This window comes from Primulina huaijiensis, chromosome 8, assembly GCF_012295235.1.
Source record: "Primulina huaijiensis isolate GDHJ02 chromosome 8, ASM1229523v2, whole genome shotgun sequence".
Classification (NCBI taxonomy): domain Eukaryota; kingdom Viridiplantae; phylum Streptophyta; class Magnoliopsida; order Lamiales; family Gesneriaceae; genus Primulina; species Primulina huaijiensis.
In genome coordinates, this window is record NC_133313.1 from 16,109,468 (window position 1) to 16,125,368 (window position 15,901).

A 15,901-nucleotide genomic window follows, 5' to 3' on the forward strand; every position below is an offset into this window, starting at 1 on the left:
TCATTTCCACAGAGCCATGAGATCTTTTTCGATGAGATATCCACATTTCAAACTTTCATCAAGATGTCGATGCAAAAATATTATAGCTTTTGCTTTTTCTTGTGATGAAGATATACCATTTTCTTTAATAGTCTCGTTTAGACCCAATGACTCAAGATGCATTTCTACATCAAGAGTCCATAGCATATAATTTTTTTCTCGTAATGTCGAGTGCAACAAATTCGAGCTTTGCCAAGTTTGACAAGGTGGTACTAAAAAAATTATAATGCATTTTATTAGTTAATAAATATTGCAATACAAAGTAAGTGATAAACAACAAATACAAGCATTCGTAAAAATAAAAAAAACACACGAAAAAGATATTCTCCGATAAATATAAGATTCGTAAGTATTATAACCAAAATAATTAAAAATAACCTTGAGAAAGCCATCTTCTTTTTTCTTCGAAAATTTGATGAAGAATAGAAAGTTGGAGTGATTGAATGTGCTTGTGAAATCATATTTATAGGCAAAAAACTAGCTGTTTTGTTACCGTTTATTACCGTTGGTGTACAAGAAAATAAATATATGTATTTGTATAATTTTATAGTAATAATATGGTGTATATAATATTAGTAATGTTTGAATAATTATGTCTATCATATCACATTATTATAATGAGGTGTCATAAGGCATTTTGTTTAAAAATCTTATAGGCTTTTATACTTGTCGTATCTCTTACCGGGAGTGTGGGATGTCGTTTTAACATCCTCCCAGGATTTATAACAAGTTTTTTGAAAAATTTATTTTTATTATTTCTGATCTTTATTATATGATAACATTATATTATTTAAATATATACACAATAAATAAATAAATAATAAAATAAATATTATTACTTTTGTTACTTTTTTCTTCTTTTTTGGAGCTTGGAAAAATATGGAGGACTTTTAGATTTTCGTGCTGATAACGTGTTATGAAAAAATAAAAATTTACGGTAAAAAGTAAAAATCTCAAACTCTCAAAATTATCACACTGCACGCTTTATAATATTTTTTTCTCAACTCAATTGTCTCAAATCTTTACAAATGGAGACCTATTTATAGGATTTCTTTGGAAAACAATTCAAAAACAATTTCATCATTACATACATCACCACACACTAATTTTCAATATTCTAACACCTAATTTTACCTAATTTTCAACATTCAACATTATAATTTTCAACACAAATATTTTTTAAATTTTCAACAGTGGAGTATTTTGGTCATTATAAGAAAATATCCAAATTTAATACAATATTTTAAAATCACACCAAACACCAATAAGATATATTCTATTAAGTAAAAGGTCATCATATTAACTGAATGATCTATTTAATGTTACCAATTTGAAATCACTACCCCCTTCATCTTTTTTTACAGAAATAAATATTGACCATTATTTTTTTATAAATATAGTATTATGTAATTAACAAATAGAGACATCGGCCTTTTACGCTTTTAATGGATTGTCGAACTCTGGAGTTTACATGCGATATTAGAGATTACCTAACTATTTTTTCCACTGGGGCAGCCTTTGAACTATTACCTGTAGAAGACAAAAATTCAAAAATAAATTTAATTGTCAAAAGAAAATTGTCGGGGTTAAACTTTTACCAAAATCAGTGATAAATTCAGGGGGCATACGTCGATCGTCAATTAACTAGTAAATTCGTAATAAAACAAGAGACACAAAGTAGGAGACTCGAATAAAAGAGGTTCATTTTCGTGTTGTCGGAGTAGGTTTCCTCAAAACTTTATCGTTATATCGTGCATGTGAACAAATTAAGATTTTGAGGTTGTCATAATTCACGAGAAATGTGATTATACAACGATAACAATCATGTAATACATTTTTTGTAGTTGTATTCGTCGTCAGTTTCCGGGGTATCCTAAGACACATATATAATGAAATAATGATTTTGTCATACGAAAATTAATAGCTCTGAATGCCTGGGGGGTAAGAATTCAAACGCAAAACAATTTTTGCTTCTTGTTGAAAACATTGCTTGATAAATTAATCTTTTAAGCCAAGTGCTTCGGTGTTCAATTTTAAACAATTAAAATAGAGAAAAGAGATCCATTTAGTGACTTCACTGGCTGGTTTGGAACTCAAACTTGAATGAGCAAGGAATTTCAAATTTTAGGACTCCACCAGATTTAAAATACTTGCATTAAACAATTACTAACAGTGTGCATACCTTTCCAGAATTTTCTTTGTTTCCAACTATAGTTTGGCAAGCCAATCTCCAAGACTCGGGTTTCTGCAGAATCAAATCAAACATGAAAGGATCCAACTTTAACCAACACCAACACAGTAGAGAGTATTGAAAAGCCAGGAGATTTATCAAGAAACATTTTTTTTTGTAAGACGAAAATGGTTTACTTGGACGATACTTTTACAACAATATCAGTAACAAATCTCAGTATTTACTATCGAGCAACATCATTGAAACAAAACAGCAATGAGAAATCTTCGAGAGAACGAAGAGTCATGCCTTTTTAAGATATCGAAGTTCTGCATTTGTTCTCTCGTTGAGGAGCTCCTTTCCATCAATTATCTGCAAGAAAGGGAAAGCATATGCCAGAATTAAACAAGAGATACATGTAAAATAACGAACTAAAACATTAGAACTGTAGTTCAAATCATAAGGATATGGCAATTTGTCAAAGTTTTCAATCTTTCCTAAATAAAGAAGAAATGCAGATAAAAGAAATGAAAACTTTGCATTGCAAATTGCAATACTGGTCATTTAATGCATATGCATCATGTGTGCCCAATAGACTGTTTTACTTATGAAAGCAAGCAAGAACCAGAAAGCATAGTAAATTCGAGACATTAGAGATGAAAATAGCTGATACAAGGCTTGGTATGTTACCTCCACTATGCAAGTTCCACAACTCCCACCACCTCCACAGTTCATCACTTTACCCTGTCCCAAGTGCACGTTTAAATGAGGAAAGACAAAAAAATTATGAGTACATATTTATGCTATGCGAGTGTCGAATCACTTACGTATGCAGCGTAGAGCTCAATCTTGTTATCCAACATGATGTTTCTAAGCAGCTTCTCCCCACTTATGGCCGTAGCTCTATCCACCGGATACTCCACTCCTCCTGCATTGGGCTACCAACAAATTTTTTAAATTAATTTCGCATCATTTCAAATGGATATTAGATCACAAAAGTGTTTCCAGTATCCAATTCTACCATTACTTAATTTTTCTCTGAATCTTATGGAGTAATTACGAATTCAAGAGTCAATCTCGAATATAGGACATTGCAAACAAGCCAGTCCACGATGTAATTTGATTTCCAAGTTTACTCATGACATCAAAGTAACAGAAATGAGGTAAATTTCATAGTCGTGATCAGAATATGAACAGAATCCGTACCCCGATGAATTCTAACTGAATCTCAGGTACTTCCCGTGGGGCAGCGGAAGTTTCCGGCGAAACAACGCCTGCCACTAAAGGTAAAGGTCTCCTCCCGAGGAGCAATGTGGCAGGGCTTCGGTGGCTAGCAGCGGTGAAGGAAAATTCCGGCCGCCTGAGCGACATGGTGAAGGAACTCATGGCAGCCATGCTTACGGGCTTTGAGATTCTACTGTGTGAGAATTTGACACGTCTTTTTTTGATTTCCCATTAATTTATGTAAATATCATATCTAATTATAATTATAAATATATAATAATTTATCTAAATCAATATATAAAAACTGATTTTTTTTTATCAAAAATTATAAATTTTTGCATAATTTTTAAAAAATAATATTATAAATTTCGAAATAGATGTACGATGATAAATGATTGAAAATATTTAATTTTATATAATTTTTATTGATATTTTTTTATAAATTTTTTTAAAAAATGAATCGAAAATATTTAAAAATATAAATTTCTATTATTATTTACATCGATTATATCAATTCGTTTAAGGGCAAAAACTTGTGTGAGACGATCTCACGGGTCGTATTTGTGAGACGGATCTTTTATTTGGGTCATCCATGAAAGAGTATTACTTTTTATGCTAAGAGTATTACTTTTTATTGTGAATATAGGTAGAGTTGACCCGTCTCACAGATTAATATCCGTGAGACGGTCTCACATGAGACCCACTCACGTTTAAATGCGTTATTAGGACTAATATAAGGAATAAAATACATTCAAAGATCTTTTTCGAACCAGACGTTCTGAACCGCTCCTCATATTGGCGTAACCATTTTTGAGCCGGGATACCCAGTCTTCAACTGGAGGGTCTATGAGACGTCATCCCCCCTTTCACTCTATAGCGGCTGCCGCCACCGCCGAGTCCGCCGCTATCCACATGTATTCTGCCCCACCTGTAATTCCCGAACATCCTTATTCTTACCGCACAAGCACACACACACAGTGCAATCATAAAATCTCACATTTCAACTTTTTTCTCCTGCATTATGATTCATTTATGCGATGGATTTATAATCGTTGCTTTCGAATGTAAATTTTCGGCCTTCAAATTGGGAATAAAAAGTATTTTCGTTTTATTTTGTTTGGGATTTAGATGAATTTTAGTTCTCAGGGTGAAGTTTTCTTCCTTTTAATGGCTGTATTGCTGGTTTTGAATCGCGTTTTCATGATTTCTGGCCGACAAAAAGGTTAGAAGGTGGCGCTCACAAGGTAGGAGAGGATATTCAGACAAACCCCCGGGTTCTGCAACTGGTGTCCACCCGGAATTCGTTTCTGGAGACTCCCACTTCCATTCAGTTCAAGACGCCAATCGCGGTTTCAGATCCTTGAACTCTTCGTGTCAGCAGAGTTTTTGTACCATCCCTCCGCCACCACAGTATTACTTGGCCCAACAATTTTACGGCCCCAGTTCGCGAGTAGAATCGCCTACCTGTCTGCAGTTTCCTGGTCTACGGCCCTATGCTGATCAGAATCAACGATCGTATAGACAACCACAGTGGCTGGCACGTCCCCCCTTTGGAAATAATCAGCAGTTTAAGGGCCAGGAGGGGCATCGACAATTTAGACCAAGGGCTTCAAAGCCTCCAGATTATCGTGCCTGGGATTATGCAAAACCAGGACTGCCTCCTAATTGCGGTCGTGGATTGTATCTCTTTCGCCATTTTTTAGATTAAAATGATTTTTAGTTTTAATTTCAATGCACGAGTTCAATCAGTTGGTTAAGAACAGTTTTCTATTGGTTGGTTTCATGTTGTGGTTTTAGACTAGTAGCTACAGCAACATGCCTCTATTTTTGGGTATAATTAATTTGTTATTTTCAGTTAAGGGGATGAGCATGCCCACCTCTAACTTTTGTAAACCTATTATTTTATACGGTTTTGCCTTTGAATCAGGTCCTTATCAAGTATGGGTGGCAGTGGTGTGATTGAACCCCTCTGAAATTGCATGTGTAATTTATTTTAGAAGTCAATGTTTTGGCCCCTAAAACATATTACATCCACTCTTCTGAGCCTGTTTCTCCATCTTTCCCGCCTGTTTCTTGGTCCACCCCTGTTATGAATATCACCCTTGATTAATTCAAAAGCTTACAAGGTTGGTGCTTTATAGAACAATGTGCATTCTAAATTCTGATTCGCTCCATAAATGAAGCAAATAAATAACACTAGTTAATAATTTCTTGTTGAAGATGATTTTAATGCGAGAGAAATTATATTGGTCATGTGTAGAGCTGTGGTACTGTTTCTTTAACAAGAAATTTAGACTGGCTAGTATCAATTATTTCTGTCTTTGTAATTGCAATGCTTTGAGAACTCAAATCTTCTTGACATGGTTGATTTCGGTGGAAAACAATGTTTTGAGGTCCCAGTTCCAATCATGATTTAGATCTGGATATTTTTTCTAGTAAAATAAATACAGCTCTTTTCTAGGTTAAAATCCCACTATATCATCAACAGTCATAGTGATTAGTGAAAAGTCATGTCGTTAATGCTTCTGCAGTAATGGACCATTTTATTGTTTTCAGTTCCTTTCTTATTCATATCATATGTAGGATCAAGGCCTTGAGAAATTTGATTTGCACCGGTTGCTTGAGTTCACATTGATGTGGTTGGGTAAAAAACAATGCCTTGAGTTGCAAATAGGTTCATTCATAGTTCAGGGATTGTTGCTTTTCTGAGAAACATCCATCTCTTTTCTAGGTTAGAGATTTGAGCATGTTCATCATCAGCAATCAAATTCTAAGAATACACCATTTATGCCTGTGGAATAATGGACCACAATCTTTATTTGCTTGTCAAATTTTTTGTCTTATTCATATTAACTTTAAGAGATTTAGGGCTTCAGAAATTTGATTTCCATGTGGCTGCTTGAGTTTGCTTTGATGCATCTATAAGTGAAAAATCTGTTAAGTCCCTCTCTTTTCTCCTTGGGTTTGCACTTAATTTTTTGTTGAGTTAACCTCATTTTTCTATTGTTGTTTATTACTTTGCAGGGCGGTTCACTGTTCTGTCGTACAACATTTTAGCTGATTACTTGGCTTTGGATCACTGGCAACTGTACTCTCACTTACCTCGGTATATGTTGGACTGGAGTTGGCGCAAGAAAAGTATAAATTTTGAGCTTGGGTTATGGTCAGCTGACATTTTATGTTTTCAGGTATGATGCATTTGCAAGCTCATGTCATACACTCTTGGCGACTGACTTTTAAGTTGCTTGTACGTGTGAAGCAAAGAAAATGCATCACTCATTATCGGTTTCTGGTACTCTTAAAGAGACCACAACACCTCTTTCAAAGTGCATCACGACAAGCTTCTCTATAGCTTGTTTTCACTTGATTCTAAGTTTCTAGCTAGCTGTGTATGTGCGTGTCTGCTTATCTCTTACTGTTGATATTCATTTTATTTAATTTATTTGGAAAATCAGGAGGTTGATAGATTCCAAGACATAGAGGCTGAACTAAAGCTCCGTGGATACAGTGGCATCTGGAAGGTGACCTTGGAAAAACTTGGCTGCTCAATGTTATCACTTTGAATCTGGTTTATCTCATGGATGATTTCCCGCTCTATTTGTTTTTAATCTCGTGTTGTACAAATGCTATTGACATTGCATGTACACAGTCAAGGGGCATTTGAATTTCAAGACATAGCTAGTCAAATTTCAATAGTATTGAACCGATCCCTTGTAGTCTTATGTAAATTATGGGCGAATACGTGAGCACTTTTTAAAAAAAATGTGCATTCTAAAACACTCTTTTCCCATTTGACATTAAAATTATTTTCAGTAAGGGCTAGTATGCTTGAGAAAGCAAATTCGCTATTTGGTTCCATGTTCGAGCCAATGAAAACTTTTGTTAATGAGGGAATTGTTTGTAAGAAGTTCCTGTACAATTGGGAAAATTGTTGGTATATATGTATATTATTATTATTTTTATATTGATACATGTTTTCTAATTAGAAACAATCTGACAAATATTTAGGTGAGAGTGGTGGAAGAAGGGTACCAGCCAGAGCTTTGTTATTTGTTAAGCTTCAAATTTTCTGTTTTTTTTAATCTTAATTTATGTATATGTTTGCTCTGAACTGGTAAAAATTGAGAGATCTTTGTCAGAAACCTTTTAATTTGACATGCCACTGGATTTTCTTTTTGCTGACTGTTGATTACTTGAGATGCACCATTAGTTTATTGCCGTGCTGATATTTATCTATGTTTGAGGTTGGCTGACATTATCTCAAGACTTCTTTGCTTCAATTTTGAAGGAAAAATAATTTGCTATAAGTGATGTTAAAAGATCTATTGCTTGTTTTTTTATTCTCCATGTTTTCAAAATTAAGTTCTGTGAAATTAACTAGAAAGCTATTTTTTTTTTCTATTTGACCTGTTTTAAGATGATATATTTTAATTACCCAAAAATTGTTTATCAGTGATATTTTATTTATTGTAGATGCGAACCGGTAACGCTGTTGATGGTTGTGCTACATTTTGGCGTGTTTCCAGGTACTTATCCTCTGTTTTCTTGACTTCGGAATTGTTACTGGAAAACACCTGTTTTTGCATGCTCTAAGTGCAGTTTATTAAGTTTCATTGTACTAGCTGAGAATCACTTATTACCTGGGATATGTTTTCAAGCAACAGAATAAGTTTTATATGATTCACCTTATCATAATTGAATAAACGGTCGTCATAGCATCTATAGTCCAGGTTTGTTTTACTTGATTGGCACGATGCTTACACATCTTTGCACAAGAGAAGAACAAGTATCTCAGAATTTGGTTATCATTTTATTCACCAAAAGAACCATTCAAAGAGCTTAATTAACTTTGTTTTCTTTCTACAACTATCTCACAATTTGGCTGTAATTTTATCCACCAAAAGAACCATTGAAAGAGCTCATTTTACTTTGTTATCTATCGAAATTTTTTACTACCATCTATTTCACTTGAATTTATTATGCTGCTATGACTTAAGAACTGTGTAGCCTTCAGCTTTGCATTTTACTTTGTATTCTATCGAAAGATCTTGCGAGTTTCCTTTGTCTTCGCTGCTTTGACAACTGTTATATACCTTTACTTTTAATCGATTCAGTTCCATTGTCTGCTAGATTCAAGTTGCTGCATGAAGAATCCATTGAATACAATAAGCTTGGCCTTCGGGATAATGTTGCCCAGATATGTGTGCTCGAGGTCCATCATTTTTAAAATTATATATAAGAAGCGTAAACAGAGACTTCAGGCTTGAATTCTTATGACCATGTACATTTCTTGTTCCTTAATTCGTTATACTTATCTTGTTTGACAGTCTGTGAATGGGAAAACTACAAACGAGGACCTATCAGCTTCCTCTACAGGGTGGGATGCTGCATATTCTCTTACCTTTTTGTTGTGAAAATTTTTCTTTGTTTCATAAATTTCAGCAACTTCTATCGTGATAAGTTTGTGGAACATTTTATGAATTGAAATAGTTACTATAAATGTTCCAAGTGAATGTTCTATTTTGCTTGTGTCGGTTACCGAAATAGGGTTACCCATTTTGATATATTACTTGGAACGTCGAGGTATTTTCTCCACAGCAGCATTTTTTCGAAAAACATTCTCTATATGCACATTAATTATGATCAGAATATGTTATAAATATGTGTGCCCTCAAGTTATCTAATTTGGCATTTAATAGAGAATGAAAAGTAGATTTATTGCTGATATAACAGATTGATCATACTGTAAAATGTTCTTTTATTTTATGTGTTTTTATGATCTTAAATTTTTATTGTTAGAACTGAAAACTACCAAGTAAGTTACCCTTTTAGTGAAGAAGAATGTACCTGTCTGATGAACAAAGTAGACAATTTGACTGTGATGCGTCACTTGCTCGTAGATATACAGAAGCTATTATAAAATTAGCTCTTTAAATATATCATGCAAACCTTAAAATTGATAAATTTGCCCCACCCATATGCTTTACGATAATTAAACTACTTGGTATTGGCCTGGTGAAAAATAACAGAATTCTCTTGTTCAGTTTACTAGGGATATATTAATGACTTGATTTTCCTAGATATAAATTTGCAAGGATTAAATTCATAATCCTGGAAATTTGTGCTATTGAGTTTTCATTCATTTATGTTATGATGAATTGGTGATATTGGCTGAAAAAAGTTAAAAGCGAGGACATTGGAAACTTTGATTCTGTAGCATGCTTAAGAATGTAAATTTATTTGGAGTTGGAAGTTGTTAGTAAGTTCTCTTTAGAAATCCTGAAAATCAGTCCAATGAGATTCAATATTGCTGTCGTACTTAATTTCCTGACAAGTGATGAACTGTCTTCAAGAAATAGCTTTACCGAGATGGATCCGATCAACGAAGATTGTTCTCCTGAGCTTTTATTGTATAAATATTGTTGGTGGATAAGTTTGAGAGCAAGAGGCTTATAGTTATGGCTTACAATTATTTGAAGTTCAGTTTTAAGTTTGAATATAGATGAGGTCTCGAGGATAAAATTAGGTAATTGAATGATTTCCGACATGTGAAAAATGCATGATACTTTTAGCACTTGGACCTTTTTACTAACACTATAATTTGATCAATAAATGGAGTCCTATTATTTATGCATAAGGAAGAAACTTTGTTCTTTGAGAATTTGGTTATTGTCTTCTTGGTTGTAGATTCAGGTTTTTTTTTTGCATGATAGCCTCCATTAGTCTTGAGTGTTAAAGCTCCTCACACCCGTCTCCCTCTTATGTATGAAGCTACACACTAAACGGATGATGCTTGACCTCATCTATATACGTCTTGTTGATTGATTTGTACTTGAATAATTCTTTCTGCTGTTTTCCTTTGATTGTTAGTAGATGAGTTCTTTTATTGATGGTTCAATTATCTGAATTTTTTATAATGGAATTTACAGCTTGGAAAAGCCTGACAGAGTAGTTGTGTGTAACGTTCACGTGCTTTTTAATCCTAAAAGGGGAGATATTAAGCTTGGGCAGGTATGATTGTTGTTCAGAATGGCTCTGATTGTTCTTCAAAGTCCATGAGAAGCTAACTGCATTTTTTGTGTTAATCTTCATCTTCTTAGATTAAAATTTCTTTGTTTTTTTGTTTGGACCAACTTTATTGTATGTGGCATTCGATCTTTCCGCCGATTGATTCAAACATGCGCTCTTATCTATAACCTAAATTTGCTAACTGATATTTATGCTATATGCAGGACAAAAACACCATGGAATAGTTGAGATCATGTTCCCCTGATGCAACCACAATTTATATATAGTAATAATAGATGAACAAAGTTAAAATGAGGTAGATTAACACTGAAAATAAACCCAGATAACTTTTGTACCCTAGCCAAAATTAGTCCCTAGCATAAGCTAGTTAACATCCAAGCAAAAGCAAAAATGAAGAGCATGAAAATAACTCCGCCCTCTCGCATATTTATTTATTGCCCTCTTTCTAGACTCTTCTAAGGCTTTATAACTCTTGGGCTGTTTGGATCTAGACCCACCAATAACAGGTCCGTAACATCCGCTCCCTTCTTTGAAATGAGAAACAGCTAACTCTTAAGCATAATTATGAGGTATCTGGTCAAAAAGGTGAAGTTTAAAATTGTTGCAGTACAGAAGTCCTCACCTTGCTCACCAGTTAAATGAGTAAAATAATTTTTTTTTTCTTTTTTCCTTTCATTTATAGTCCCTTTGACATCGTTTTCTAGCTTGCTTATCCTATGTGCAACAATTTTTAACAGATTACTTGTGCTTTCCAATTATGGGCTTGTTGGTGCAACTTTATGACTTCATTCTGCTTATTCTATAAATTTTATTCATAAAATATGCACACTCATAAATTCTGTCTGTCAACCCATCAATATATCCAGCAGTGTATCAGACATTACGATTTGTGTGTATTATTCCTTTTATACCCTATACTAGAAATGAAAATCACCTTTTGCGGTTGCAAAATTCAATTTCAAGTCTTATTTTGATGGTTCTCATCTACTTGATATTAGTATAGAGTCTGCAGTAAAATGGTTTCATTTTTTAGCTGCTTAGCATATAGGCTATCCACTTTCTCTTACTGTTTTCTAATAATAGCTTAAATACTGGAGTTCAAATTTAAGTAGTAGTATTTCCTTTTTTTGATTTTCTGAAATTTAATAAAAATTTTAAAGTCGGCTTCTAATGTAATTAACTTCTTTTTCATATTTCCATGACTTTTTTTCTGCCTGTCAGATCAGAGTGCTTCTGGATAAGGCTCAAGCTGTTTCAAAGCTTTGGGATAATGCTCCTATTGTAATATGCGGAGACTTTAACTGCACACCAAAGGTTATTTATTTATTTCTCGTCAATGCTTGGCTTGTAACATCTATCCTTGGCTTTCTTGCCTCACATTCTTGTATATCTAAGGTAATTTCTTCTTTGGCTTGCTTGGAATTTTCACCAACTCAATGTCTATTTTTTGCTGTCAGAGTCCGCTGTACAACTTTATCTCAGAGCGAAAGGTAGTAGGTTGATTCAAATTTTATTTTTGATTTTCCTATTCTTTAGATCCACAGATGATAAATCTTTGGAATTTTAATTAATGAATTTTTTGTATTTACTTTAGCTAGATCTGTCAGAACTGCCACGAGACAAGGTTTCGGGGCAAACATCTGCCGAAACATTCCCTTCACGGTCTTCTTACTATAATTTTAGGTATATATATCCATGGGGTTAATATTTTACCGGTGAGCTCAAGGAGTCTTGTTTCCTGCCAATGAAAGTTGAACATTGTTGTATAATGTAGGGCCCAGTCTGCTCATGATTCTACTCAAGTTTTTGTAGCAAATCCAGAAAAACCAGAACAAGCAGGTTTTTCATCAGATACGAGCAACTATCATATGTTAATGATTCGAGTAGTGCATCACCTGAAGTAAGCCATTTAATGTCTAAATGTCCAGTGTTGGATGAAACCTCTTGGTCTGGCATTAGTAAAAATCTTATGACAGAGTGCTAATCAGCTGACATATCATGTTTCATTCGATAGTTGTGTAGGAAACAGTATGTTTAATTCATGCAGCTCTCCACAATCATTGATGAAAGTCTTGTTATTGCACAAGTTGAAGCTGGATCTCATGTTTGTCCAGGTATGGGAACAAGTCATGCATCTGCTTCATTGGAGTCTGGCTGTGAAGATAGCCATCCAGAGGCAACTGATAGCACACACAGTGGCAATGAAAATGCTAACTCTAGTCTCAGAACTAGTTTCTCGCGAAATTGTGTTGAATCAAATTTTCTTATGTTGCATGAGTCCCAAGATGACCAGAACAAAAGTTCTGTAGTTTCTGGTGGTCATTCTGGTTATGATAATAAACCATTTAAGGCCACAGGGGCCTTGAACTCTGATGTATCTCAAATCAATCGACCTTTGAATGTTCGGTCACAAGAAAGCGAGGCAACTATTTCATCTGTTTCAGCTGCAAATGACAATCATGATAATTTATCGGCTTGTATATCCACTTCATGTGAATCAAGAAGTAATGACTTTTTGCTGGATAAGAAGTCGGAAATCTTTTTACTCCATGACATAGTCAATGGGGCAAAGGATGCTGAATCCTGCGAGGATTTCAACTCATTTTTGTCTGAATTACATAATACTGGCCATACTCTTGCATCCGATTTAGATTCGGATTCCCAGTACCAAAAATTGGATTCTTGTTGCAATGAAATTCTCAATAACACCCTTGATGCCAATCATGAGGTGATTATTGATAGAGGAAGTTATTCCTATGTTTCATCAGCTTGGACTCCAATGGAAATACAGACTGCAACAGGTAGTGCGGACTGTAATGTCATGGAACATTCCTTGAAGTTGAGAAGTGCATATCCGGAAGTTCAGGTATCTGTGGAGCATTCCAAAAAAGAAACTATAGCTTTTCAACATTTTATGCACTTGTTGAAAATGCTACATGTACTGAAAAGTGCTAGATTTGACAGCATGATAAATGTAATTTTCCCCTCTTGCAGGATCCTTCAGGTTTAAGAGATCCGAGCGGGGAACCATTGGCTACCAGCTACAACAGACGATTTTTAGGCACAGTTGACTATATATGGTGAGTCTAGAAAACCTCACAGCTCAATTCTCCTAATTCAGCTGTCATTTTTCTCTTATTTTCCTGCCTTGGGAGTTGTATTTTCAAAATCACTTCCCTGCAATTGATATATGCATGTGGAATTTTTATAGATGGTAGTTTACGAAATGAATGTACCGTGTGTTTACATGTACATCCAATGTGTCAGGCGCTTATAATATTCTAGGTATATCAATAGTTCCCCATATCCCTCATCAAGTTGATTTGACATGTAAAAAAAGACTCTTCTGTTTGACACGTATAAAGGAAATGGGCGATTTAGGTAAGCCCATGTGTCTGAGAATTTGAAGTGGCATAAATTTTAAACTTGAATTCTGAAATCTGAGACGTGCTGTAGATATGAAAAAATGATGGTACTTACTACTTAGAATACGTGTATTGGCATCTGCGATGTCCATCAAAACACGTCAGCTTGAAGTCGTTTATTTGAGTCATCCTGTAATTGGCCAACTTTGAGCCAACTTCACGAGGATAGTACAATACTAAGGCCGGGGTCTCGATCTACTGAATATAGGGCAAAATATAAGAGATCACAATAAGATCAAGCCGACTTGTCGAGCTAGTATTATAGCTTTGTGGACATTTATACATTTAATGTGATTGGGGCAACTTGGTGGAGATGGATTCTAATAAATATGATAGTATCCCCCAAGTCTAGGAAAGCCCAGCGTACAGTGGAATCCAAGTTAAGGAATATCATCCCTAGGAAACAGTTGTGTGAAGTCGTAAGGTAAATGCATAGGAAATATTTTTGTCAAATCCCTAGAAATATGAGAATCTTTGGCTTCTGTTAGGCAAAAAGACTTCCTCTTATATCTATAAAAGGCAATAGTAAGGTAAAAAATCGTTACTTCTCAAATTACGCAATATATTTAGCCTACGCCTAATTTTGTGTTCCGTTCCTGACTTGAATGTCGGAAGGGTTTTGCCGAGAACAATCATGACATCTTATAATGTGCTTAGCTCTAGATAGTCATTGGAATAGTAGCGACTTCAGGTAGGGGAGAATCCCATAGCATCGTTTAGAAATTTTCTAGCAGTTCCTTAACCATGATATTAAGGTACTTTCCATATAAATATCTTGTTGGTCACGGTAGAAGCGAATGATGAGGCTGGGCCAAAAAATTTAGTAAATATTTAATTCCTCACTATGGCAGCTTGTAATATAATTTCAACATACAATTTTAGACATGTAACAAAAAGGTGTCATCTCTAACAACCTGCATGCAAGTGCGCTTGTGTTTCATCATGTTGAAAGCTAAATAGACTGAGCTGAAGCAATTGCATTATAACGCTTGCTGTTCAGGATTTCTGAAGATTTACAAGTTTCGAAGGTTCTTGCTCCAATTCCTAAGCATGTTATGCTGCAAACTCCAGGATTTCCCACAAAGGTATAGGCTACAAAATAACTTTGAATATATTTCCGCATAACATTTATGGCCATAAGGAACCAGATGCTAAAACTGAAAAGCTACCTGAGAAATACAAATCTTCTAATATTATTTCTCTGAGATAATGAAATATGAATTGAAGATACGTAATTCTACTTGAGATGACTATGGTTGTAATTTATTGAGTAAAAAGTCATGTAGAATTTGGCCAGTTTGTTTATACATGATGATTTAGATGTAGAAGCGTAGGAACTTCCAACTTTATAACACCAGTTGAACATATTTAGGTATCGATGATGGAAAAAATGCAAATATTTACAAACTATATTCCATTCCCTGTAACCGAATGATGATACTTATGCTCTTTTGGTTTACATTTCTGGCAAATATGTCCTGTTGGAATGTGATTAATTATCTTTACTACTGGGAAGATGGTACTTTTGTCTTGTGTATGACTATTAATTTGATATGCTTTAATGCTTCTGTAATTCTGTCATCGGACTCGTGTTTTACAGAAATGGGGAAGTGATCACATTGCATTGGTTTCAGAACTTGCGTTCACTAAAGAATGAGGTCTCTTTGAATGCCAGCAACTGATAGTTGACTGTGCTGCAGCTGCGGATTCTGGGAGTTTCCTCCTCGAGACTCCCACTTTCGACAGCCACAACCCACCATTATATTCACATAGAAAATGTGTTGCTAGCCTTTCACGTTCCATCACCACGAGGTAACTATGCTATTTACTCGTTGAACTTAGCAACCAATCGAGAAACCTGTCACAGGAGAACACCTGGTTATCTTTTAACAAACAAAATTCTTAGAGCAAATCATCATTTAGACCTCGGTGGTGTTTATCCAAGTCGCAGGGGGAGTTACTTCTCATTATTTTCGTTTTATTATATTGCATGTTTACTGTTTATTGTTGTAAG

At 34.6% G+C, this 15,901-nt stretch overlaps 2 protein-coding genes across 3 annotated transcripts; one reads left to right on the forward strand and one right to left on the reverse strand.

The window, feature by feature from the left end:
• Positions 1-1,396: 1,396 nt before the first annotated feature.
• LOC140983271 (photosynthetic NDH subunit of subcomplex B 3, chloroplastic) lies at positions 1,397-3,673 on the reverse strand. The gene is made up of 6 exons (XM_073450239.1): positions 3,416-3,673; positions 3,037-3,147; positions 2,900-2,953; positions 2,519-2,581; positions 2,222-2,284; positions 1,397-1,569 (listed from the first exon to the last, which is right to left on the reverse strand). Exons 1-6 carry the CDS (start codon positions 3,602-3,604, stop codon positions 1,534-1,536), a joined length of 516 nt encoding a protein of 171 aa, XP_073306340.1. The 5' UTR covers positions 3,605-3,673; the 3' UTR covers positions 1,397-1,533.
• A 495-nt stretch (positions 3,674-4,168) lies between these two features.
• LOC140982611 (carbon catabolite repressor protein 4 homolog 6) lies at positions 4,169-15,596 on the forward strand. 2 transcript variants are annotated; one of them, XM_073449192.1, is made up of 16 exons: positions 4,169-4,363; positions 4,656-5,103; positions 6,458-6,621; positions 6,889-6,954; positions 7,907-7,959; positions 8,564-8,645; positions 8,761-8,810; positions 10,363-10,444; positions 11,684-11,776; positions 11,920-11,952; positions 12,057-12,145; positions 12,237-12,301; positions 12,577-13,328; positions 13,457-13,542; positions 14,888-14,972; positions 15,488-15,596. In XM_073449192.1, exons 1-16 carry the CDS (start codon positions 4,280-4,282, stop codon positions 15,542-15,544), a joined length of 2,289 nt encoding a protein of 762 aa, XP_073305293.1. In that variant the 5' UTR covers positions 4,169-4,279; the 3' UTR covers positions 15,545-15,596. The 2 variants fall into 2 exon arrangements, with proteins under 2 accessions (XP_073305293.1, XP_073305295.1); XM_073449194.1 differs by lacking the exon at positions 4,656-5,103 and having other exon boundaries at positions 4,215-4,363.
• Positions 15,597-15,901: the final 305 nt, after the last annotated feature.

Bases quoted from the DNA above. Each gene is read 5' to 3' on its own strand.
- LOC140983271 (XM_073450239.1), bottom strand. From the start codon at position 3,604: ATGGCTGCCATGAGTTCCTTCACCATGTCGCTCAGGCGGCCGGAATTT. The intron at 2,954-3,036 runs GTAAGTGATTCG...CACTTGGGACAG, and splicing joins TTGAGCTCTACGCTGCATAC to GGTAAAGTGATGAACTGTGG. The intron at 1,570-2,221 runs GTATGCACACTG...TGTCTTCTACAG, and splicing joins ACAAAGAAAATTCTGGAAAG to GTAATAGTTCAAAGGCTGCC.
- LOC140982611 (XM_073449192.1), top strand. From the start codon at position 4,280: ATGAGACGTCATCCCCCCTTTCACTCTATAGCGGCTGCCGCCACCGCC. The intron at 4,364-4,655 runs GTAATTCCCGAA...GCCGACAAAAAG, and splicing joins ACATGTATTCTGCCCCACCT to GTTAGAAGGTGGCGCTCACA. The intron at 5,104-6,457 runs GTCGTGGATTGT...ATTACTTTGCAG, and splicing joins AGGACTGCCTCCTAATTGCG to GGCGGTTCACTGTTCTGTCG.